At 47.5% G+C, this 25,165-nt stretch overlaps 2 protein-coding genes across 2 annotated transcripts in view; one reads left to right on the top strand and one right to left on the bottom strand.

Moving 5' to 3' along the window:
• The window catches only part of PLA2G12B (phospholipase A2 group XIIB), a 59,852-nt gene that overhangs the window by 8,224 nt on the left and 26,463 nt on the right, over nucleotides 1–25,165 (bottom strand). Inside the window, exon 6 of the transcript XR_003757856.2 lies at nucleotides 9,034–9,140. The gene's annotated coding sequence lies outside the window, so the exon portion shown is untranslated. The remainder of the gene's footprint in view (nucleotides 1–9,033; nucleotides 9,141–25,165) is intronic.
• Nucleotides 681–23,883, top strand: OIT3 (oncoprotein induced transcript 3). Its single transcript, XM_029060175.2, has 9 exons — nucleotides 681–847; nucleotides 5,599–5,973; nucleotides 6,957–7,067; nucleotides 8,742–8,864; nucleotides 14,662–14,784; nucleotides 17,460–17,620; nucleotides 18,360–18,775; nucleotides 22,338–22,437; nucleotides 23,487–23,883. The coding sequence occupies exons 1-9, from the start codon at nucleotides 784–786 to the stop codon at nucleotides 23,658–23,660; spliced, it is 1,647 nt and encodes a 548-aa protein (XP_028916008.1). The 5' UTR covers nucleotides 681–783; the 3' UTR covers nucleotides 23,661–23,883.

Below are 25,165 nucleotides of genomic sequence, written 5' to 3'. Positions count from 1 at the left end.
CAGCAATCATTCTGGAATCCAACAGTGTGATGACTGCGTGACAAAAATAATAATAATAATAATGATGGTATTTGTTAAGCGCTAACTGTGTGCCAAGCACTGGGGTAGATACAAGGTAATCAGGTTGTCTCGTGGAGCTTACAGACTTAATCCCCATTTTAAGGCTGGGGATGAGGGAGATTTGGGGTAGACTTGGGGGTTTGGGCTGCGACATGGACATTCGATCATTTGGAATTCAGCCATCAGGGCGAGTCTGGTTTTTCTGGGTGATTTCTATGGGATGGTGTTAGGGAAGAGCCTTTGCTTTCCCAGGGATCAGAGAAATTAAGTGACTTGCCCAAAGTCACACAGCTGGTAAGTGGCGGAGCTGGGATTAGAACCCATGACCTCTGGCTCCCAAGCCCGTGCTCTTTCCGCTAAACCATGCTGTGTCTCCTGGCTCAGCGTCTCAGTCGGGTTAACATACTAGAGGTGTCGCTTCAGGGAACTCAGTAAAGAAAACAATAGAAGGAGCAGTTTTTTTAAAAAGAAAATCACCAGTAAAAATAACCCTGTTGACAGACCAAGGCAGTGTTTCTGCACTGGGGTCATGGTCAGAGCAGTGCCCAGCTTAATCCTTCATCCTCTTCCTCTGATAAAAGCCCCCAGCACCATTGATAAAGCCTCTCCTTAAAAGAGCCCGGGGTCAGAAAAAGTCCCCAGCAAGAGAGCGCTGGGTCGGAGGAAGGGAAAAATTGAGCTAGAGGAATTCTCTGGTCCGTTTCTTCTGGCTGGTCAGGTACGATGCTCCAGTTCCTGCTTTTCACCCTCTGCCTCTTCTCCAGGACCCAGCCGATACTGCCAGTAGGTGAGTACCGTGCCCAGCGCTCGTTGTCCTGTCTGGGATGGCAAAAACCAGGTCCAGGGACTGGGAATTGGGCTGTTGAATGTTTTCTGGGAGCATATTCCTTTAGGGGGTTACCCAGAAATACCTTCCCCTGGATTTCCACAAACCCAAACACCCCGTGGCTTGCTTCTGGGAAAACCCAGCATCAGTTTGAGTCTCAAAGTGGAAGATGCGGGAGAAACCATGCATTGACTTCTGCATTTAACAGGGGCTTAGGCCAGAGCCCAAGACACATCCTCTAAAGGCTGGGGGTGGGAGAGATTCGGGAGAGACTTGGGGGTTTGGGCTGCGATGTGGACATTTGATCATTTGGAATTCAGCCATCAGGGTGAGTCTGGTTTTTCTGGGTGATTTTTGCGGGACAGTGGAAGAGAAAAGCCTTTGCTTTCCCAGTGATCCGTGAGCGGGAGGCGGAATCCTGCCCCGGGGGCTGGGCCACCTTCCGAGCAGCATGGCAGAGTAGATAATGCGCAGACCTGGGAGTCAGACGGTCATGAGTTCTAATCCCGGATCTGCTACTGGTCTGCTGGGGTGACCTTGGCAAATCACTTCACTTCTCTGGGCCTCATCTCTAAACTGGGGATTGAGACTGTGAGCCCCACGTGGGACAGGGACTCTGTCCAACTTGATTGACTTGTGTCCACCCCAGCGCTTAGTACAGTGCCTGGCACATAGTAAGTGCTTAACAAATACCATTATTATTATTACTATTATGCTGTTAAAGGCCCCCGGCTGCGCTGGCCCCAGTGGAGAATACACAAGCCCCTGGAAGCCGGCTGGGGAAACGGGCCAGCTGAGCAAGGTTGTCTCCACTCTTGGCTCCTGGGGTCTTCCCCCTCAGTCCATCAATCACAATTAATGCTATTTATTGTTATTAATAATAACTAACAGTAATAATAATTGTGGTATTTGTTAAGCACTTACTGTGTGCTAAGCACTGTTCTAAGCACTGGGGTAGATATGAGATAATCAGGTTACTCTCACAGTCTTAATCCCCATTTTACAGATGAGGAAATTGAGGCACAGAGAAGTTAAGCGACTTGCCCAAGGGGACACAGCAGACAAGTGGCGGAGCTGAAATTAGAACCCAGGTCCTCTCACTCCCAGGCCTGTGCTCTTTCCACCAGGCCACGCTGCTTCTCAAGTGCTTGCTGAGTACTTATTTGTGGAGAGTGCAGTACTAAATACTTGGGAGAGTATAATATAACAGAATTGGTAGATAGGTTTCCTGCCCACAACCAGCTTTCAGTCTAGAGGGGGAGAAAGACTTTAATATAAATATGGACATGGATAAAAGTGCTGTGGGGCTGAGAGTGGTGTGAATATCAACTGCTTATTACTCGTGCTACCATTTATTAAGCCTCGCAGTAGACTGAAGCAGTGGGGAAATAACATAAAAACAAATTGAGACCTACTTCCTGGCCCAGAAGGGGTTGACAGTAGTAGAGGACAGAAATACGATTAGACTGTAAGCCCGTCAAAGGGCAGGGACTGTCTCTGTTGCCGATTTGTACATTCCAAGCGCTTTATACAGTGCTCTGCACATAGTAAATGCTCAATAAATACTATTGAATGAATGAAATCCAGGCTGTACCCAGACCCCCGAGGGCCCAAGAATGCTTCTTCGGTGGGAACCTGGTCCTTCCCAACAACAGCACCTCTTGGAGTGATTGTACAAAGTTACCTTCACTCTAGACTGTAAACTCGTTGTGGGCATGGAGTGTGTTTACCAACTCTGTTGTAGTGTACTGTCCCAAGCGCTTAGTACACTGCTCTGCACATAGTAAGTTCTCAATAAATACTGATTGATTGACTGACTTCACTTGACATGAATTGAGGACTACCATGGTGCTGGCCACTACCACAGAGCAGCTGTGACTGGAAATATCTCCCCCTCTCTCCCTTTATCTCCCCCTTACTCATCTCCATTTCCTCTCTCCCTCCTCTCCTTTTTTCCCCCCTCTGGTTTCCCCTCCCTATTTTCCTTCAGCTCCTCTTGGGCCTCTGGCACTGAGAGAATTTGAGGATCAAGCAGAAAAGAAAAGGGTCAGGAAATGAGTCTTTCCACTAAACCGCTCTGCCTCCCTCCCATATGTGCTTTCGAATGCTCCGTCTGCTCTCCTTTGTGGAGGATAGTGAGGCTCCGTTCGAGAATCAGGGTGATTCAGACTCTCTTAGGATCACTTGTTCTCGGGGCCGGTGAGGAGTGGGCAGTGACCTTCCTCAGTTTAAGTCCTCAGTTCCATTGGCAGCGTCCTGGTTTGGTGGAAAGTGCTGGGGACTGGGAGTCAGGGTTCTAACCCCAACACTGCCACTGGCCTCCTGTGTGACCCTAGCGGGCCACTTCACCTCTCTGAGCATCAGTTTCCTCATCCAAAAAATGGGAATAAGATCCCTGCTCTCCCGACCTTCTAGATAGTGAGCCTCGGGTGCAACAGGGATTGCATCTGATCTGATCACCTCATCTTTACCGGAGCCTTAGCTCAGTGTTGGGAGCGTTGAAAGCACGTGAAAAATAGCATTTAAAAAAAATGAGAAAGGGTAGTAGAGCAAACCAAAGAAAATGCGCCAAGAAGGGAACGAGGATATTGAGGCATACGTGTTCCAGCTATACTGGCCTCTGATGCAGGGGCTGAGAGTGAAGAGAGGTTGGTGCTGAGAGAGCTGATATCCATGAATCCTGCGAGGAGCCAAGGAAGAAAATGAAGTGCTTCTCTCCGGTCATCGAGAGACTAGCTATGCTAACTTGGGGTGCGTGTCCACTCAGAGAGGGGTGCAAGGCCTCCTACCCAGAAACTGTAACTTACCCGGGATTTGTCCGTCTCCCCATCTAGACTAGCTATGGGCAGGGAACAAATTTTCTAATTCTGTTGCATTGCACTCTCCCAAATACTTAGTACAGTGCTCTGCACATACGAAGCAGTCAATCAGTCGTATTTATTGAACACTTACTGTGTGCAGAGCACTGTACTGAACTTGGGAGAGTACAACAGAGTTGGTAGACACGTTTCCTGCCCACAGGGAGCTTCTAATCTAGATGAAATCTCAGATGATTTGGGAAGGAAAAGGCCCCACTGGGATTCAAACCCAGGATCTCCAGTTTACTAGATAGACTCTTTAACAGAGCACATACTAAGCGCTTGGCAGAGTGCATCAGAATTAGTAGACATGATCCCTGTCCTCAAGGAGCCTACAGCCTAGCAGGAGAGACAGATACTAAATTAATTATTCATTCATTCATTCAGTAGTATTTATTGAGCGCTTACTATGTGCAGAGTACTGTACTAAGCGCTTGGAATAAACAAGTCGGCAACAGATAGAGACAGTCGCTGCCATTTGACGGGCTTACAGTCTAATCGGGGGAGACGGACAGACGAGAACAATGGCAATAAATAGAGTCGAGGGGAAGAACATCTCGTAAAAACAACGGCGACTAAATAGAATCGAGGCGATGTACATTTCATTAACAAAATAAATAGGGTAATGAAAATATATACAGTTGAGCGGACGAGTACAGTGCTGAGGGGAGGGGAAGGGAGAGGGGGAGGAGCAGAGGGAAATGGGGGGAAAAGAGGGTTAAGCTGTGGAGAGGTGAAGGGGGGTGGTAGAGGGAGTAGAGGGAGAAGGGGAGCTCAGTGTGGGAAGGCCTCTTGGAGGAGGTGAGTTTTAAGTAGGGTTTTGAAGAGGGGAAGAGAATCAGTTTGGCGGAGGTAAGGAGGGAGGGCGTTCCAGGACCACGGGAGGACGTGGCCCGGGGGTCGACGGCGGGATAGGCGAGACCGAGGGACAGTGAGGAGGTGGGCGGTGGAGGAGCGGAGCCTGCGGGGTGGGCGGTAGAAAGAGAGAAGGGAGGAGAGGTAGGAAGGGGCAAGGTGATAGAGAGCCTTGAAGCCTAGAGTGAGGAAGAGATAATTAGAGATAAGGTAAAGCAATAGAGTATAAATATCTTCACTTTAAGTGCTCTGGAGGGTAGAGAGGAGCAGGGGGAGAGCATGTGATTCCGTAAGTGCCTAGTGATGAGAAGCAGCATGGCTTAGTGGAAAGAGCACGGGCTTGGGAGTCAGAGGTCATGGGTTCTAATTCCGGCTCCGCCACTTGTCAGCTGTGTGACTCTGGGCAAGTTGCTTAACTTCTCTGGGCCTCAGTGACCTCATCTGTAAAATGGAGATTAAGACTGTGAGCCCCACATGGGACAACCTGACTACCTTGTATCTACCCCAGTGCTTAGAACAGTGCTTGGCACATAGTAAGAGCTTAACAAATACCATCATTATTAGATGATGAGCGAATCCTCAAACTTGCTGTTTGAGATGTCGGCAGGACATCTAAGTAGAGATATCCTTAAAGTAGGAGGAAGTGTGAGACTGCAGAGAAGGAGCAGAGGCCAGGGCTGGAGAGGTAGATTTGTGGGGGGGTCACGCATATAGAGATGGTAGTTGAAACCCTGGGAGCAAATGAGTTCCCCGAGGGCCTGGGTGTAGTTCGATGCTGAGGTCAAGTTCCCATCATAGGCTCCAAGTCAACTTTTGAAATAGCCGTTTCCCATTTGTCTCCAAGTCAGTTTGAGTAAGTGTACAGCGATAGAACGGGCTGATCTCCCCCGTCATTTCTAAAGAAGCCCTGCCAACCAGACTCGCAGAATGCCAAGCGTGGCGGTCATCCCCATGGGGGTGGGACGGTAATCACCGTGGCTCTGTTCTCGCCTGGCCCAGCCCTGGACCCCTGCTCCGCCTACATTAGCCTGAACGAGCCGTGGAGAAACACAGACTACCAGCTGAATGAGTCTCGGGCCACGCCGGCATGCGACAACCACGTGGATGGGGAGTGGTACCGCTTCACAGGCATGGCAGGCGACGCCATGCCCACGTTCTGCATCCCGGAGAACCACTGCGGCACCCACGCGCCCGTCTGGCTCAACGGCAGCCACCCCCGAGAGGCGGACGGCATCGTGCGACGCCAGGCCTGCGCCAGCTTCAACGACCACTGTTGTCTCTGGAACACCACCGTGGAAGTCAAGGCCTGCCCCGGGGGCTACTACGTCTACCGTCTGGCAAAGCCCAGGGTCTGCTTTCACGTCTACTGTGGCCGTGAGTAACGTGCCTTCTCCCTTTCCTCTCCCGCTGGGGCTCCTAGAACACGGGTCTTACATTCTTGGCGAACCCCATTTTAAGAAAAACCCCCATTACAGCGTGCGTGCCTTGACTGACACTGCCTCTCTGTTTCTTCTGATACCCTGTCACGCCCTATCGAGGCAGATTCTGCTGGTCAGAAAAATGTTTCCTAATTCCCCAACAGAGTTCAACCAATGGTATTTATTGAGCGCTTACTGTGTGCCGAGCACTTAGCTAAGCACTCAAGAAAGTACAGTACAATAGAGTTGGTTCTTTCGAAAACAGATGTTACGGGCACTTTATGTTTTTGGCAGTTGAACTCCATTTTTAATGTTGCTGATGAAATGTATTTGTCAGTGCGTGAGAGCCAGTTGTTTGATTTTTTGAATTATGAGCCATCTGCCAGAACACTTGGCCAACTAAGCTCATTATGGGCAGAGAACGTGACTGCTAATTCTGTGGCAGTGTACTCTCCCAAATGCTCAGTACAGTGCTCTGCACATAGTAAGTGCTCAATAAATACACTGATTGATTGATTGATCAGGGGTCTTGGGACAGAGCCTCCTTGTGACCAGGCAACAGCCTGCCAGCCCCTGGGCCTATGGAAAGCAGGTGGAAAAGAGAATCATTGGTTTGCCTTGTTCTTCCTCGAGCTGTTGTTGCCCTGCTTTCCGTCTTCGCCCCTCCCCAACACCCCAGCCAACTCCCAGGAAAACTGTGCTAAATAGAGCCTGGAGACCAAATTGCTAATGAGTTTGAGTCAGAAAGTTGTTGGGGAGAAGATTCCCACCCCCTCCCCGGAATTAGGGGAGCCCCAAGACAGGGCAAGGTCATCTTGGGGAGGAGCAAGCAGTGGCAGTTCTCTTGGCTACAGTGAAGATTGTGGTGGTGAAGCTCACCCCGCCCTGGAGGAAGGCTCCACACCTTTCAAAAAAAAATGGCGATTTGGTTTTCTACAGATTTCTACGACATATGTGATGTGGTGGACTGCCACGGCAGCTGTTTAAACACTGGAGAATGCATGTGTTCTGCAGGCACCATGCTGGGCCCCGACCGGCAAACTTGTCTCGGTAAGAGCCCTCCAGGGAGGTAGGGGCTATGGGTTACCGGGGATTAAGGGGCTAACCTGAAATCGGAGTGGGGAGGGGCCCAACCCCTTGGAAACAAAGCCTTGAATGCTATAATAATAATGATAATATTAATACTTATTATTTTTATAATTATGGTTTTTTTAAGCGCTTACTATGTGCCAGGCACTATACCAAGCGCTGGGGTAGATACAAACAAATTTGGTTGGACACCGTCCCTGTCCCACATGGGGCTCACAGTCTTAATCCCTATTTTACTGTAAGCTCGTTGCTCATTGTGGGCAGGGAATGTGACTTTTTATTGTTGTGTTGTACTCTCTCAAGCTCTTACTTAGTACAGTGATCTGCACAGAGTAAATGCTCAATAAATACAAATGAATGACTGAATGAATGAATTTTACAGATGAGGTAACTGAGGCCCAGAGAAGTGAAGTGACTTGCTCAAGGTCACAGAGCAGACAAGTGGCAGAGCTGGGGATTAGGACCCAGGTCCTTCTGACTCCCAGGCCCGTTCTGTATACACTAGGCATGCTGTTTTGCTCCTTTGCTCACACCACATAGTGCTGATGGCAGAAATCAAGACACCAGACCAAATTTGGCCACTTCAAATTCACCTTTCCTTACTATCACCCTGCCCTCTCTTCTATTCAGCCACTTCTCCTCTCATCAGCTCCAAATTCCATTGCCCCCACCGACTACTCTAAACCTTTAACTCTCTCCAGTGTCCCCAGCTTCCCCCCTCTTGCCCCAGATGGCCATGCCAACTAGTTTACTGGCAAAATCTAAAACATCGAGCGCAACTCCCCAAAATCGCCCCCTTCTCCCCACTAATCCTCTCCCAATCTCTCATCCTCACAACTATCTCTCAAGAGATCTCCCACCCGCTTTCATGTTCTACCTTCCTTACCTCCATCTCTGACCTCATTCATCTCTTCTCACCTCGTGCACTGCTTCCCTTTCTGGCTGCCATTTTCAATCACTCACTCTCTGATGGCTTCTTCACCTCCACCTCGAAACATGCTCACATCTCCCCTATCCTAGGAGAACTCTGTGTGTTTGTCTAACTAATAATAATGTTGGTATTTGTTAAGCGCTTACTATGTGCAGAGCACTGTTCTAAGCGCCGGGGTAGATACAGAGTAATCAGTTTGTCCCACATGAGGCTCACAGTCTTAATCCTCATTTTACTGATGAGGGAACTGAGGCCCAGAGAAGTGAAGTGACTTACCCACAGTCACACAGCTGACAAGTGGCAGAGCCAGGATTCGAACCCATGAACTCTGGCTCCCTAGCCCGGGCTCTTTCCACTAAGCCACACTGCTTCTCTAGCAGTTGCCCAGTGAGCTCTGCCACTTGCCTGCTGTGTGATCTTGGGCAAGTCAATTAACCCCTCTCGGCCCCAGTTTCCTGATTTGCAAAGTGGGGATAAAATTCCTGTTCTCCCTCCTTCTAGACCGTGACCCCATGTCGGACAGGGACTATGTCCCATCTGATTATCCTCTATCTGCAGTGCTTGGCACAGAGTGCTTAATAAATGACATTGTTATCATTATCAGTAGTAGTGGTGGAAATAGTGTTATTAGTGGGAAGAATCCTGCCCCTAATATGGATCTGGTGTGATGGTGCTGTGCCAATCTTCTCTCTCGTGCTCTGCAGATGAAAATGAGTGTGAACATAATAATGGGGGCTGCAGTGAGATCTGTGTTAACCTGAAGAATTCTTTCCGCTGTGAGTGTGGCATTGGACGTGTGCTGGGAAAAGATGGCAAAACTTGTGAAGGTGAGTCTGGGACAGAAGGGATGGAAATCTAAAGCCAGGCGTCTGGAAAACAACTTCTGGAGCAAAGACTATCCGAAAAGCAAAGTAGCAGCAGCTTTCCCTTTGCTCCTTTAAGGACCTTCAGGCCAGGAAAAAAACAGCTGAGCTGATCTTCATTGAACACACTCACCTGGAAGGCTGAATTTGGGATTGCCTCTGCATCCAAGAGTCAAAAGAAATGGAGAGAAAAGCCAAATAGGGAACCTTCCAGGTGAATGTGAAAGGGACAGAGTATGTCTGGAAAGGAAAAGTGAGAAATGTTAGAAGTGTAATTCCTCAGGGAGTGGTCAGCAGCAGGTCACCATGTCCTATACCACAAAAGAAATGTCAAAATCCATAAAATAAGTAACAGTCTTATGGTGAAATAAGGTTTCCCCACCTCAGAAGTTTTAATCCTTGAAACTCCCTACACAAGTGACTTTTTTTAAAAGGCAAAAATCATTTGTTCATTTTATCTACAAAAGCAATAACAAAACTACCACAAGAAAGCAATAATTGCCAAATGGGAGGAAGCCAAAAAAGAGAAGTGAGTCCATTAATACGCTGACTTTCTGATAATCGCATCGGCCACTACTAATAATCACTTTTGCCCAACCAAATTTAATACCTGGATTGCAGAGAAATGTGCTAACCATGAGCACTTACTATTAGGCCTTTCAAAAACTAGCTTCTGCGTAGGATAATCAATCATAAAAAGAACTTACAAAAACATAAAAAAGAGGTCAATTTAATGAGTGGTGCAAGGAATACCTGAAACCATTAAGCTCTGAATTAACCAAGTAAGCATGCATTAAAAAAACGTATTAAGGAGTGCTTTAAACTACGGCCCCTGAAAACAAGAGTAAAATCATTAGAAACTATTAAAATGGGTAGAATGTCCTGGATTTCTCTGAAGTCTTTATTATGTGCAGTGATTTTTGCATATTTGACAGAGAGGCAAGCAAGACCTAGTGAAAAAAAGGGTCTGGGAATCAGCAGACCTGGGTTCTAAACCCAGCTCCGCCATCTGTCTTCTGTGTGACCTCGGGCAAGTCATTTAACTTCTGTTTCTCAATTACCTCATCTGTAAAATGGGGGATTAAGATTGTGAGCCCCATGAGGGACTGTGTAGAACTTGATTTTCTGGTATATAATCAGTTCCCTGTGATTCCAAGAGGGAGGTAGATCATTGATCTTTTGACTACGAACACGATTTGTTCATGGGCAAGTGCTCAATTTTGCCTAACTGCATTCAGGCCCTGACAGGAGGGATGACTGATCCTTTCAGATCTGCTGCCAAGCTGCCTCCAGAGAATGTGGGTGGGATGGGATAGGATGGAAATGAAAGTAGCCTGTGCCACTTCCCACAAAACTTCTCCGGACTCCCCATTTGCTTTCTCAGAACACACTGCAGGCTAGGAACTACAATCATATTTTGGGGTGGGGAGGAGTTTGTCAGAAGGATTTTCTGAAATATGCACTGCATATTTCAAAAAGCCAACCGTCCACTAGGTTTCTTTTCTTAGCTCTAAGTACAACAGACTCATAATGGATTACTAGAAAGTCAAGAAATGAGATGGGGCTCCCAATAAAGTTTCAGATGGATATTAAAGGGGGCAACCACATCCCACTGTTCCCATTATACTGTCAGACCCAGAAGAGTAGAATCAATGAATCAATCAAGCAATAGTATTTACTGTGTCAACTGTGTGCAGAGCACATATTAAGAGCTTGGAGAGTATAATGGAGTTGAAATACGTGGTCCCTGTCCTCAAGGAATTTACAGTCTAGCAAGGGAGACAAGCAATGCACTGCAGAGAAGGATAATAATAAGCGTGTAAAAGATATGTACCTAGGTGCTGCAGGGAGTATGGGAACTTAAGTGCCGAGGTGGTGCAGAAGAGCTGAAATAAAGTTGGGAGATATAAAGAGGAGAGACGAGAAATTAATCGGGCCAAGCCTCCTGGAGGAAATGTGATTTCCAAAGACTCTTGAAGATGGAGAGAACTATTATCTGTTGGCTATGAAAGGAGAGGGAGTTCCAGGTCAGGGAGAAGAGGATGAGCAAAAGGTCAATGGAGGAGACCCTGACAGTGAGGCTCAGTGAGTGGGTTAATTTGGCCGAGTGGTTAAGGCGATGGACTAGAAATCCACTGGGGTATCTCGGCGCAGGTTCGGATCCTGAAAACTATGAGTAATTTTTCCTTCTCCAACATCATCTTCACCATCAACAGTCATTAGCTTGAGAGGAACAAAGATCGGAAGCTATTTATCCATAAACATTCCTCTTTTCTCCGGCTCCCTCTCCCTTCTGAGTCTATGCATCCGGATCTATGAACTTTGGGCATTTGATATTCGCCCTACCCTCAATCCCACAGCATTTATGTGCATATCTATAAATGATGTTATAAATTATTCATTCATTCAATAGTATTTATTGAGCGCTTACTATGTGCAGAGCACTGTACTAAGCGCTTGGAATGAACAAGTCGGCAACAGATAGAGACAGTCCCTGCCCTTTGACGGGCTTACGGTCTAATCGGGGGAGACGGACAGATGAGAACAATGGCAATAAATAGAGTCGAGGGGAAGAACATCTCGTAAAAACAACGGCAACTAAATAGAATCGAGGCGATGTACATTTCATTAACAAAATAAATAGGGTAATGAAAATATATACAGTTGAGCGGACGAGTACAGTGCTGAGGGGAGGGGAAGGGAGAGGGGGAGGAGCAGAGGGAAATGGGGGGAAAAGAGGGTTAAGCTGTGGAGAGGTGAAGGGGGGTGGTAGAGGGAGTAGATGGAGAAGAGGAGTTCAGTCTGGGAAGGCCTCTTGGAGGAGGTGAGTTTTAAGTAGGGTTTTGAAGAGGGGAAGAGAATCAGTTTGGCGGAGGTAAGGAGGGAGGGCGTTCCAGGACCGCGGGAGGACGTGGCCCAGGGGTCGACGGCGGGATAGGCGAGACCGAGGGACGGTGAGGAGGTGGGCGGCGGAGGAGCGGAGCGTGCGGGGTGGGCGGTAGAAAGAGAGAAGGGAGGAGAGGTAGAAAGGGGCAAGGTGACGTAGAGCCTTGAAGCCTAGAGTGAGGAGTTTTTGTTTGGAGCGGAGGTTGATAGGCAACCACTGGAGGTGTTTAAGAAGGGGAGTGACATGCCCAGAGCGTTTCTGCAGGAAGATGAGCCGGGCAGTGGAGTGAAGAATAGACTGGAGCGGGGCTAGAGAGGAGGAAGGGAGATCAGAGAGAAGGCTGACACAGTAGTCTAGCCGGGATGTAACAAGAGCCCGTAGCAGTAAGGTAGCCGTCTGGGTGGAGAGGAAAGGGCGGATCTTGGCGATATTGTAAAGGTGAAACCGGCAGGTCTCGGTAACGGATAGGATGTGTGGGGTGAACGAGAGAGACGAGTCAAGGATGACACTGAGATCGCGGGCCCGAGAGACGGGAAGGATGGTCGTGCCATCCACGGTGATAGGGAAGTCTGGGAGAGGTCTGGGTTTGGGAGGGAAGATGAGGAGCTCAGTCTTGCTCATGTTGAGTTTTAGGTGGCGGGCCGACATCCAGGTGGAGACATCCCGGAGGCAGGAGGAGATGCGATACTGAAGGGAGGGGGGAGAGGACAGGAGCGGAGATGTAGATCTGCGTGTCATCTGCGTAGAGATGGTAGTCAAAGCCGTGAGAGCGAATGTGTATCTGCACTGTCTGTCTCCCCCTCTAGACTACAAGCTGATTGTGAACAGGGACCATGTCTACCAACTCTGTTGTATTATACTCTCCCTAGTGCTTAGTACAGTGCCCTGCATACATTAAGCTCTCACTAAATACCATTGGTGATGAAATATAATTAGGAGGAAGCGATAAGAAAGGAGGAAGCAATAAGAAGGAAGGAAAGAGTTGATGGAGTGCTTTCTAGCCAATGGTCCAGAGGTTCTGCTTGATATAGAGAAGGATGGAAAACCACTAAAGGTTTTTGAAGACTGGGGAGATGCATGCAGGATGATGTTTTAGAAACATGATCCGGGCAACTGAGCGAAGTATGAATTGGAGAAGGGAGAGACTAGAGGGAGGGAGATCAGTGAAGAGGTTGCCCATTGGTCTGATCTAGCAATGGCAGTGTCTGCAACCTTGTGAATGGTGCTTAGGTAGTACTATTGCTATTTCTTCAAAGAATAACTTTCTCTTCAGCACCTCTTCTCGACCCTTGGGAATATGGTTTTCATCCCCTTCATTCTAAAGAAACTGAGCTCCACTGAGGTTTTCAAGGGACCTCTCCTTCTTGCTCCCAGTGACTTTTGACACTATTATTCCCTCTTTGTCTAGAAATGCTATGGCCCTTGGTTTCACCAACAAACCATACCTCTGTTCCCTTTCTTTAAAAAATGGTATTTGTTAAGTGCTTATTACGTGCCAGACACTATACTAAGCACTTGGGTAGATACAAGCTAATCAGGTTAGACACAGTTCCTGTCCCAAATAGGGCTCATAGTCTTAATCCCCACTTTATAGATGAGGTATCCGAGGCCCAGAAAAGCTAAGTGACTTGCCCAAGATCACACAGCAGACAAATTGCAGAGCCAGGATTAGAACCCAGTTCCTTCTGACTTCCAGGCTTGTGTTCTATCCACTAAGCCACACTGCTTCCCTTCCTATAGCTCTATCTGCTGTGTCTATTTTTCTGGTTCTTCTTTCACCCCTTCACCTTTTAATATCAGGTGCCCTACAAGGCTGTGTTGGAGCTTCTACTCTTGCTCTACATGTTCTCTTTGGGAAATCATCATCATCAGTGTTATTTACTGAGCCCTTACTATATGCTGTTCATAGAGCTTCAGCTTTCAATTCTTTGTGGACGTTCCCCAAATCGATCCACGAGCACTATGCAATTTCGTGCCTTCAGGACCATCTCTAAATCTTGCTGGTTTTCCTCCAGGATATCTCATCTATCCTCCTGTCCTCTCCCGCTTTATGGCCCCCATCCAAGTGCTTATCAGTCTCCTTGCTGGATTACAGCATTAGCCTCCTTAATTGTCTCCCTGCCTCTAGCCTCACCCTCTTCAGCCTATCCTACCCTCCCATTCCCCAGATTATTTTCCTACAATGCATATTTCTGCTCCTCGAAAACCTCCTGTGACTTCCCATTTCCCTCGGCATCAAACTTCTGACAAGTGACTTCAAGGTTTACCACCAGCTGTCTCCTCCTTTACCTTTCTCCTCTCCTGTCCCACAGCCCAGCAGACATTCCTCTAATTTAGCAATGTAACTGTCCCTCTCTCAACTCTCCTGTCTCTGACCTGTTGTTCACAACCTTCTCCCTTCCTGGAACTCTCTCCTCTATAAATCTAACCAGACCACATTTCCCCCCACTTTCAAAATCCTCCTGAAAAACCTCCTCTTCAAGTCAATTGATCGATCATATTTATTGAGCGCTAACTATGCTTGGGAGAGCACAGTAATATGGAGTTGGCTGACACGTTCCCTGCCCATAGCTAGCGAACGGTCTAGAAGATGAGCTCCCCACGGATGAATCGCCCTCTCTTCTGGTCATATCAGCTGATTATCCATCCTTAACACTCACGTGTATATTGAATCATTCCATCTATCGATTCATTTTACTCACTTCTGCTTTTTAGTAACTGTATCTTTCAACTCTTCCATACTCTTTGATGATGATTTTTATGTTTCTTGTATGCTTCGGAGATCTAGTACCATGCTCTGGAGACAGAACGGCTTTCATGATGCTAATAAATTGACGCCAATCAGTTCATCTTCTTTCTCCACTCCTTTTGCAGACATCGAGGGGTGTCACAACAATAACGGTGGCTGCAGTCATACCTGCTTTAGCACCAAGGAAAGCTACTGGTGCGAATGTCCCAGAGGGCTGGTCCTATCCGAAGACAACCACACTTGCCAAGGTAGGAGCTGGGGATGGAGGCCTTCTAGAATTTGCTGAGCTCCTTTCCCCAGTCTGGGCCCTCCTCTATGCCTGTGAGCTCCTTAGGGGGAATGTGTATTCCTCACTTTAGCGGTGTGGCCTAGTAGAAAGAGCATGGGCCTGAGAGTCAAAGGACCTGCGTGTAATCCTGGTTCCGCCACTTATCTGCTTTGTGACCTTGGGTAAGTCACTTTAACTTCTCTGTGCCTCAGATCCCTCATCTGCAAAATGGGGATTCAATAGCTGCTCTTCTATTTATACTGCGAGTCCCATGTGGAACCTGATTATTTTGTATCCACCCCAATGCTTAACACATAGAAAGTGCTTAACAAATACCCAATAATTATTACTACTACTACTAATAATAAATGGGAGACTGAAGCCTAGAGGATTCAAGGGCTTGCCCAAGGACTAACCAGTTAAACCACTAATCTCCCAATTTCTACTTCAAAACTCTTTCCATTAGGCTACAGTGTAGTCTAATGAAAAAAGCATGGGGCTGGGAGTCAGGAGTCCTGGCTTCTAACCCAGCTCTACCCCTTCCCTGCTGTGTGACTTTTTTATATTGTGGTGTTTGTTAAGTGCTTACTGAGAGGCAGGCACTGTCCTAAGCACTGGGATAGATTCAAGCTAATCAGGTTGGACACAGTCCGTGTCCCACATGGAACTCACAGTTTTAATCTCCATTTTACATATGAGGGGACTGGGCCCAGAGAACTGAAGTGACTTGCTCAGGGTCACCCACCAGGTGTGTGACAGATCTGGGATTAGGACCCAGGTCCTTCTGACTCCCCAGGCCCAGGGTCTATCCACTAGGCCATGCTGCTTCTCTGGGTTACCTGGGGCAATTGACATACTAACATCCCTGGGCCTGTTTTCTTATCTGTAAATTGGGTTAAAATATCTATTCTCCCTCCTTCTTAGACTGTGAGCCCTGTGTGAGACAGGGATTGTATCCAATCTGCTTATTGCATATCTAACCCATATTTAGTACAATCCTTGGCATATAGCAAAACTGATGCCATTTTTTATCATTATTATAATTATTACTATTCACCATCATTATGATTATTACTATTGAATGGCCACTTCACCAGACCATGCTGCCTTTCAGGGAATCTTTTCCTTATTCTCCAACAGGGAACTGTGGAGGAAATAGCAGTATAGGGGACCCAATTCTTTTCTGTTTAGTGTCGCATAGGAAGCAACAGTGATACCACTTCTGTGGGCAACACCTTTGAGAAATGAGTTCCCACAGCCTGGTTTCGGGTTTCTGTCCCCACACTTTTACCATTCCGTTTTCTTATAGATCGTGCTCTGAAAGGATGACGAGTGTTCCAATTACGTGTTCAATTGCAGTGTCTTGAAAAGGAACATCAGAGCTTAAAGGAAAAACAATCAATTTGCATTAAATTAAAGTAGAATTTATAGACGGAGCTGGCCATTTACCAAGGATGGTGGGGACAATTTGGAACTGTTCCCTGACTGCACCAACACTGTTTTTATTTCCTCCAGTCAGTTTTATGGGGCAATAATTAACAGAGCCAAGTCAGTGCCATTGCCCCAGGCAGTTTAAGCCTGGGTGAGAGCAACACTCTTCTGCATTACCAATTAATTAGTTCCATGGCAAATATTCATCCTTAGGCGTTTAAGTTCCCAGGGTTGTGTTTGCCATAGCTGTTTGCCGGAGACTGAAGCAAAAAACTTTTCATTATTATGTAAAATGAACTTTTGCTCTGGACCAACTTGGGCAGGTTGGAGTGCAGACCTGGCAGTCATTGATAAATGGTATTTGAGTGCTGTGTGCAGAGCACTGTATACCAAGTACTTGGGAGAGTAAAATACCATGCATTCATTCACTTAATCGTATTTATTGAGCGCTTACTGTGTGTGGAGAACTGTTCTAAGCGCTTAGAATGTACAATTTGGCAACAGATAGACACAATCCCTGACCAACAACAGGCTCACAGTCAAAAGGGGGAGACAGACAGCGAAACTAAACAAGTAGCACCAGAGTTGGTAGACACATTCCTTGCCCCCAAGGAGCTTATAGACTACAGGGACTGGTGGGCATTAAAGGTAATTTTATTAATAATAATTATGGAATTTGTTAAGTGCTTACTATGTGCCAAGCACTGTACCAAGTGCTGGGGTAGTTAAAAGTTAATCAGGTTGGATGCAGTCCCTGTCCCTTATCAGGCTCACACTCTAAATCCCCATTTTACAGATGAAGTAACTGAGGCCTAGTGAAGTGAAGTGACTTGCTCGAGGTCACAGAGCAGACATGTGGCAGAGCTGGAATTAGAACCCAGGTCCTTCTGACTCCCGGGCCCATGCTCTATCCACTAAGCTGTTCACCATGAGCCCCGCAGAGGTCCAAGAAAAGAAGGCTGGGGTCCATTTGAATCCTGTACCATTTGCCTCTGAGCCTCAGGAACTATGGAGGGAGTTTAACATGGCCGCTGTGGTGACAGAGTAGGCCTAGTCGTTTCCATATTTAAGTTTCATTTTAGGTTTCCCTAAAAAGCCAGGGGGCAGAAACGCAGCAGCATTAAGCTCTCTGGGGATGGGGCCGTTTTCTCTGTAGTTTTTCCCTAGCCCTCTCTCTCGCACGAGTTTCTGGCCATGCCTGACAATGACTGTTCTCCTCCACAGTCCCCGTGCTGTGCAAATCCAACGCCATCGAAGTGAACATCCCCAAGGACCTGGTCGGGGGGCTGGAGCTCTTCCTGACCAACTCCTCCTGCAAGGGCACATCTAACGGCACTCACGTGAACATCTATTTCACGCTTAAGTCGTGTGGCACCGTGGTTGACGTAGGTTCCTCCGGGCAAAGGGGGTTTCAGGGAACGACTGGAGCCGGTTCATTCGAGTGGTGGGTCAGAAGCTGGGTTTAGCCTGCATGAGGAATAGCCCCGGGAACCTTTGTTCATTCATTCAATTGTATTTATTGAGCATTTACTGTGTGCAAAGCATTGTACTAAGTGCTTGGGAGAGTCCAATATAACCTCAGACACATTTCCTGCCCACAGCAAACTTGATCCAGAGGAGTCAGAATTAACTGGAGGTTATGGGGCCAACTTCTATTTGACAAGAGGTTGTCTTGCCTCAGAACTGCTATCTAATCCTGTAGTGTCAATTTCTTGAAGCAGGCCAGACATTCATTTTAAGACCCATTGGTTGTGTCTGGGACGTAGTAGAAAGTTAGCTCTTTTGGGGTGAGGGGAGGGTCAGGGCTTCTCTGCACTTGAGTCCGAGTCCACCGGGAGCTCCGTGAAAGCCCTGTTGGCACTTGGTCAGGATCACGGGCTCCCTCCCGGACTCCCAAAATGTTGTTGGTTGAAACAATGTCTGCTGTATTAGAACGCTGCCCGCGATTTATGGCCAGTTAGTCATCAGGATAGCTAATGGTCAAAAATTCCAGGGCTAGTGTGTGGGACTCACATGCCGAGAAGAGAAACCACACTCAGGCTGTGGTGATGCTCTGAAACACCACAGCCCTGTGAGCCTTTGGGTCGAGAAAGCAAAGTCACAGCTGTCTCTTTTCCTTACCAGGTGGTGAACGATAAGATCATCGCGAGCAATCTGGTGACCGGGCTGCCCAAGCAGACCCCGGGCAGCAACGGGGATATCATCATCCGAACCAGCAAGCTGCTGATCCCAATCACCTGCGAATTCCCCCGCCTCTACACCATCTCCGAAGGATATGTGCCCCATCTTCGCAACTCCCCGCTAGAAATCATGGGCCGCAGCCGGGGGACCTTCCCCTTCACCCTGGAGATCTTCAAGGACAAAGAGTTTGACGAGCCCTACAGGGAGGCCTTGCCCACTCTTAAGCTGCGAGACTCCCTCTACTTCGGCATCGAGCCGCTGGTGCACGTCAGTGGGCTGGAGACACTGGTGGAGAGCTGCTTTGCCACCCCCACGGCCAAGATTGACGAGATCCTCAAGTATTACCTCATCCAGGACGGGCAAGTGTCTCTCGGTTAGGCCTCTCCCCGCCTTAGCATGTAAACAGACTCAAATGCCGCCTACTGGCATCGATTATGAGGTGGGGTCACTCCTTGCTTGCATGCTACTTAAAAAGCTGTTCCTTTGGGGGGGGCAACCACAGGGCACTCCCAAGAAATGTCCTCGGGCCAATGGCACTAAACACAAGGCCTGGTGTTGGTATCTATTCCGGGCTAGGAAATCCACTGTCTTGGTCCTGGTACCCTCCCCATAACCACTTTATCTGTTAATAATAATAATAATGTTGGTATTTGTTGCACACTTACTATGTGCCAAGCACTGTTCTAAGCGCTGGGGTAGATACAGGGTAATCAGGGAGTCCCACATGAAGCTCACAGTCTTAATCCCCATTTTACAGATGAGGTAACTAATGCCTTCCCAACTTCTCCTAGCAAAATTGAGGGGAATTACTTTGGTCCACAGGCCATTTACCGTGCTTGGTAAGCGATTTCAGGCTGGCAGACATTCAAGAGCTAGGAGAACTTAAACTCCGTTAAGTGGAGAGACTTCTCCCTATAGCAGCTCCTTCCTGGCTTTAAGCTGGCCACGGATACAGTAACCCGTGGCTGGTCTCAGGGTCAGAGTAGGTCAGAAGGTTGCCACTGGCCCCTGTGGCTTGATGGGGGTGGAGTAGGAGCCACCACAGGTGAAAGCAGCTAGCTCAGTGCCAGACCATATCCAGCATGCAGGTTGGAGTAGCCCCTGGCAAGAGGTGGGAAAAATGCCCTCTAACATGAGAGGCTGCACACTGGCCAGGGGAAGAGGAGAGGAGATAGCCTCAGTAGAGGGAGAGAAGAGTAGAAAAAATAGCCATATTTTGGTTCTCAGTAGCAGCCACCAAAACCAAGGTTGTTCCTTGAATTTGCTGGATCTGCTAATTCCTTCTTTTTAAAATGGTATTTGTTAAGCATTTAGTATGTGCCAGGCACTGTACTAAGCCCTGCTACTAAGCCCTAATCAGGTTGGACACAGTCTGTGCCACACATGGGGATTACGTCTTAGTCCCCATTTTTTACAGATGCGGGAACTGAGGCACAGAGAGGTTAAACGACTTGCCCAAGATCAGACAGCAGACAAATGTCAGATCTGAGATTAGAATCCAGGACCTGTGTCTGCCAGGTCCGTGCTCTTTCCACTGGGCCATGCTTCCCTTCCTGTGGATTAGACCCTGGGAGTGGAGTCCTCTCATTCTCTAAAAGAGGAAGAAGCCTCAGTGAAAACAAGCAAGCAGGTACCCGAGGCTGTGCTTCACTACTGTCAGGAGAGAGTTCTTATCCTGCTAATGAGGGCCTCTTGCCAGGTGACCTGAAAAAGCCCCATCCGGGTGGCCTGCTGCCACAGCCCAACCTGAAAGTTTCAAGGTCTCCAGGGTGGAGCCTGAAACTAAAGTCCTCTAGCCTGCTGGCCTCGCTCACCTGACATTGGTTCCAATGGGGAGCAACAGGTTTCAGAATTTGTATCCCGTGCTGATTTGCTCAGCCTCTCAGGAATTTATGGCATGTTGGGTAGCTGGAGAGCTTGAAACCATCAGGAAGTTGTTTTTTTAATGGAAAGAGAGAGGTTGTTTTCCTTGTCATTTTGATCCTCTGCTTACTAAGGGAAGTTTAAGTCTCAAATTTAAAGTTTGCACAAATAAATCTGAAAGAAATAAATGAGGCACGGAAAAGAGTGTGCAAGTACTAGGGGAAAAAATAGAGTAAATAAGTCATTTTGAAGGCTGGTGAAGAGTTCCTCGACAGCACCAAAATTCTGAATTTCAGAAGCATTTTGGACTAATGCAAAAGGGCAGAGGAGGAACTGAATTTTAATGACCTAGCACAATCTAGCCCAGACACTGAAATCTGGGATTCCGTTCTATCTCAGTAATGACTTGGTTTCCCCTGTTAAATTAACTAAGTTATTCAGCCCCCTAAAAACAACCCTCTGGCTTCAGCTCTTTTGAGACAGGAGGAGATTTTGGCCTGCAATAGCCAAATAATTCAAAAGTAAAGGAATTGAGGGATCAGATACCCAGATAATTTGCCCATAGGGCACCCTGAATTTTAGCAAATCATTTAGTCTTTCTGTGCTGAAGTTTTTCTGTCGAAAAAAGGGCAGGGATAATGCTTGCATTTTAAGAAGTAATTAAAATACACTGATCTAAAACAATGCCACAGTATCAAGTACTACTGTATCATTATTAGGGTGGGCCAGAATGTAAACTGCTATAAAACTGACTTATGATCATTATCAAACCCCAGAGAAATGCCAAAAGATAAACAATAGCACAAATGATGAAAACTGTTAGCTTTCTGAAATCCCCTCAATTCTAGACTTCGGTCTTATTTTGTGAAATGGAAGTGTTTAGGTTTTTCTGATATCCAAAAAAATTCAAAGAAACCTAAAGGCCTATGAGGGGGGCCCCACTCAGAATCAGAGGCTATTATCTCTGATTTCTACTGCTTCCCCAAATGTGGCAGGTCTAGGATGCTCATTAAGAGGAATCTGAGCTCAGTCCAGGCAGGAGAATCACGTTAGGAAAGACAGGATTGTGATCACCAGCCTCAATGGGGAAAGTTCCAGATAGGGCACCTCTGTGGAAGGAAGTGTAGATATGCAATTAAATTTCTCGCCTCCAATGCTGAGTCTTTTTTTATGGGATTTGTTAGGTGCCTACTATGTGTCAAACGCTGTTCTAAGCACTGGGGAGTTAATAAGCAGCATGGCCTAGTGGAAAGAGCATGGACCTGGGAGTAAGAGGTCGTGGGTTTTAATTCCAGCTCTCCAACATGTCTGTGTGACTTTAGGCAAGTCACTTAACTTCTCTGGGTCTCAGTTACCTCATCTGTAAAATGAGGATCAAGATTGTGAGCCCCATGAGGGACATGGACCGTGTCCAACCTGATCAGCTTGTATCTATCCCAGTGCTTAAAACAGTGCTTGGCACATAGTAAGCACTTAACAAAAACCACAGTTACTACTATTATTATTATGTGTATAAGATGGATGAGGCCTGAGGCCTGGCTTTAAGGTCTCAGGACAGCATTAAGGGCTAATGAGGCAATAGAATATGGTGTAGATTTGAGTGGGAGCAGACAAGGAGGAGATGCAGCTATGCCCCCCTAAAGCCACCAAGAATTCTCTAAGGAAGAGGTGGGATAACTGGGGACAGAATTAGCAAGGTGACCCAGGGTGAGAATTCAGCTTATACCTCAGCACCCAGACTTAACTCCCCTGTTGCTGGTGCAATTCTTACTATAATAAATTTATATACATGTAGGAGAAACCAAGTTTGTCCCTCACAAATCAAATCCCCCTGTCTAAAGTGAGAGTGGAGCAGGTGGGCTGCACTCTTAAGTGACATCTGGGTCTGGAAACACCAGCCCCATGTTTAGATTTTCCTGCAGTCCTGAAGAGTTGGAGGAGGATCCAAACTCCACCCCTGCCATTTCCCTCCTTTCCCTGGACCAAACATGTTGGGCTGGGCCCTCTTTCCACTTCTGGGAAAGTGATTGTCTTAAATTCTGCACTGTTCTTTCTCAGCTGCGTCTCAGATGACTCGGTAAAGCAATACACTTCAAGGGATCACCTGGCCAAGCACTTCCAGGTCCCTGTCTTCAAGTTTGTGGGCAAAGACCATAAGGTGAGCACAACACAAATGGGAGTTTTTCTTAATGGTATTTGTGAAGCACTTACTATAGGCCGAGCGCTATACTAAGCACGGGGGGTAGATACAGGATTAGACACAGTCGTTGTCCCACATGGGGCTCAAAGTCTTAATCCCCATTTTACAGGTGAAGGACTAAGACACAGAGAAGTGACTTGCCGAAGGTCACAAATAATAATAATAATAATAATGTTGGTATTTGTTAAGCGCTTACTATGTGCCAAGCGCTGGGGTAGACACAGGGGAATCAGGTTGTCCCAGTGGGGCTCACAGTCTTAATCCCCATTTTACAGAGGAGGTAACTGAGGCACTGAGAAGTTAAGTGACTTGCCCAAAGTCACACAGCTGACCAGTGGCCAAGTCGGAATTCGAACCTATGACCTCTGACTCCAAAGCCCGTGCTCTTTCCACTGAGCCACGCTGCTTCTCTAAAAGCAGACGTAGTGGAGCTGGGATTCAAACCCAGGTCCTCTGACTCTCAGGCCCATGTTCTTTCTACTAGTTCCACTTTCCTAAAAAGAGACCTGCTGTTGGGTGGGGGAGAGTGACTCTTGCTTGGCTGATGTTAAATCAGGGCCATCATGAAATTGAAGTTTCAGTCAGCAAATTCCTGTAATACTGACCTTCCAAGGGCAAGGCTTCCAGGGATTGGTGCCACCCTGGATGACATCACTAGGGAGAAGCAAGACCCCCTCCCATTCTGGAAAAGATGCAAACAGCACAACCAAAGGCAGGGTCCACTGGCAAAGGCTCAACTACTCTCTGAAAACCCCCACTTCATTATGCCATAAGTAAAGGTCAAATCTCAGCCCACTGGATCCCCTTCCCAGCTCTACTACTGACTTTGATCACCTAGAGTAAACCATGTGGCATCCCGTGCCTCAGTTTACCTACCTGTATATTGAAAATTTTTCTGTTTTGTACCAACATAAAGCAGAAGGTTCAGCCTTATCATATATAAAGCCCATAGAAACTCTTTGCTATTAGGTGGTAGCTGATGGCTCCTCATCCTAACTCTTCTGCAGGAGGTGTTTCTGCACTGCCGGGTCCTTGTCTGCGGAACGCTGGATGAACGCTCCCGCTGTGCCCAGGGCTGCCATCGGCGGATCCGCCGGGAAGCAACGGAGGAGGAAGAGGGCACGCACCTGCAGAACCGAATCTTGACCGGTGGCCCCATCATCATTGACATGGAGGACTGAGAAGCTCCCCATCCGACCCTGACTTAGAACCTCAGCCTCTAGGGACAATTGGGATGGCATCCGGAATAAAGCTCACCCGAGGTCCCGACTTCCTGCAGGAAATGTTGGCTCCTCCTCCTGATCTGCCCTGGGCAGAGCCCCACTACAGACTGGTATGGCCTAGGCGGGGCCCTCGACTTTTGTTTCTGAAAAGAGCCGTCCAATAAAATCATCTTCACCCCAAGTCCTGAGCTAGCATTGAAAACAGCGGCAGAACGAGGTCTACAAATTCATTCTCCGTCATGTGCTCCGATGAGACAGACTTTGAAGTCGGATCGTCGGAGCATTTCTTATCCATGCTAATTAGTCTGATGCTTAGGGTCTCAGGACGGGTAAGAAACTCTCAGGAGTCAATGTCCAAGGCACTGGGAAGAAGATCCATGCTCATTCGGGTGTATTGGAAAATGCTGCCTGGGACATGTTCCAAAAAAACGGCTGGGGATCCATTTGAGCTAATGTTGCCACTGGGTAAGGTGAAGTAGGGCATTCCCAATGCCCTGCAGACCCTTTCTCCACAGGGAGCTTCAGCAAGGAAGGTCCCTGTCCTGGGGGCTGGGCCCCTGGCCCACAGTCAGTCACAAGGTAGAGAAGCCTGGTGATCCCGCCACTTGCCCCGATTTGTCTCTGCATTCCTCTCCCCTCCTGATTATATTCTATGTAGGTATATGCTATATTGTACTCTCCCAAGCACTCAGTACAATGCTCTGCACACAGTAAGCACTCAAATAATAATAATAATGATGGTGTTTGTTAAGCGGTTACCATGTGCCAAGCACCGAATACCCGACTGGGTGGTCTTTGTTAAGCGCTTACTGGGTGCCTAACATTTTACTAAGCACTGAGGTAGATATAAGGTAATCAGATCAGACACAGTCCCCATCCCACCTGGAGCTCACAGCCTAAGCAGAAGGGAGAATGGGTTTTGAATCCCCATTTTACAGATAAGGAAACAGAGACCCACAGAAGTTAAGTGACTTCCCCAAGGTCACACTGTAGGTAAGTGGCAAAGCTGGGCTTAGAATCCGGGTGTACTGATTCCCAAACCCATGCTCTTTCCCCTAGGCCACACTGCTCCTATCTACATTAGAGCACTAGAAAGCTTGATGTCTGCTTTCTGGGTCAGACCACTGAGGTTTTCTTCGGAGTCTAGCCATCCTACTGATTCCTGCTTGACCAGTGCCAGTCTTGATTTCTGTCTATTAACTCCCATTTCAGCATCAATCTGCCTAATATTAGCTGCAGTTTGCCTGGCTCTCAACCTTGGTGACACCAGCAATCTCTGCTGGAGGGGGGCAGGGAGCCCTATCCTGGCCTATTGCCCTGGCATCACATAGGAAGAGAATGGTGAAGGAGAAACAGGTATCTGAGAGGAAACAGTGATTCTTTAAAACCCTAATTATAAGAACACTGGCACCATTAACAATAGAAAAGAAAATGCCCTGGCATGTTCTCCTTTCAACTTCTTT

Source organism: Ornithorhynchus anatinus, chromosome 3 (genome assembly GCF_004115215.2).
Source record: "Ornithorhynchus anatinus isolate Pmale09 chromosome 3, mOrnAna1.pri.v4, whole genome shotgun sequence".
NCBI lineage: Eukaryota > Metazoa > Chordata > Mammalia > Monotremata > Ornithorhynchidae > Ornithorhynchus > Ornithorhynchus anatinus.
The sequence above is the reverse complement of the archived record's forward strand: the minus strand, read 5'-3'. Positions and strand labels throughout refer to the sequence as shown.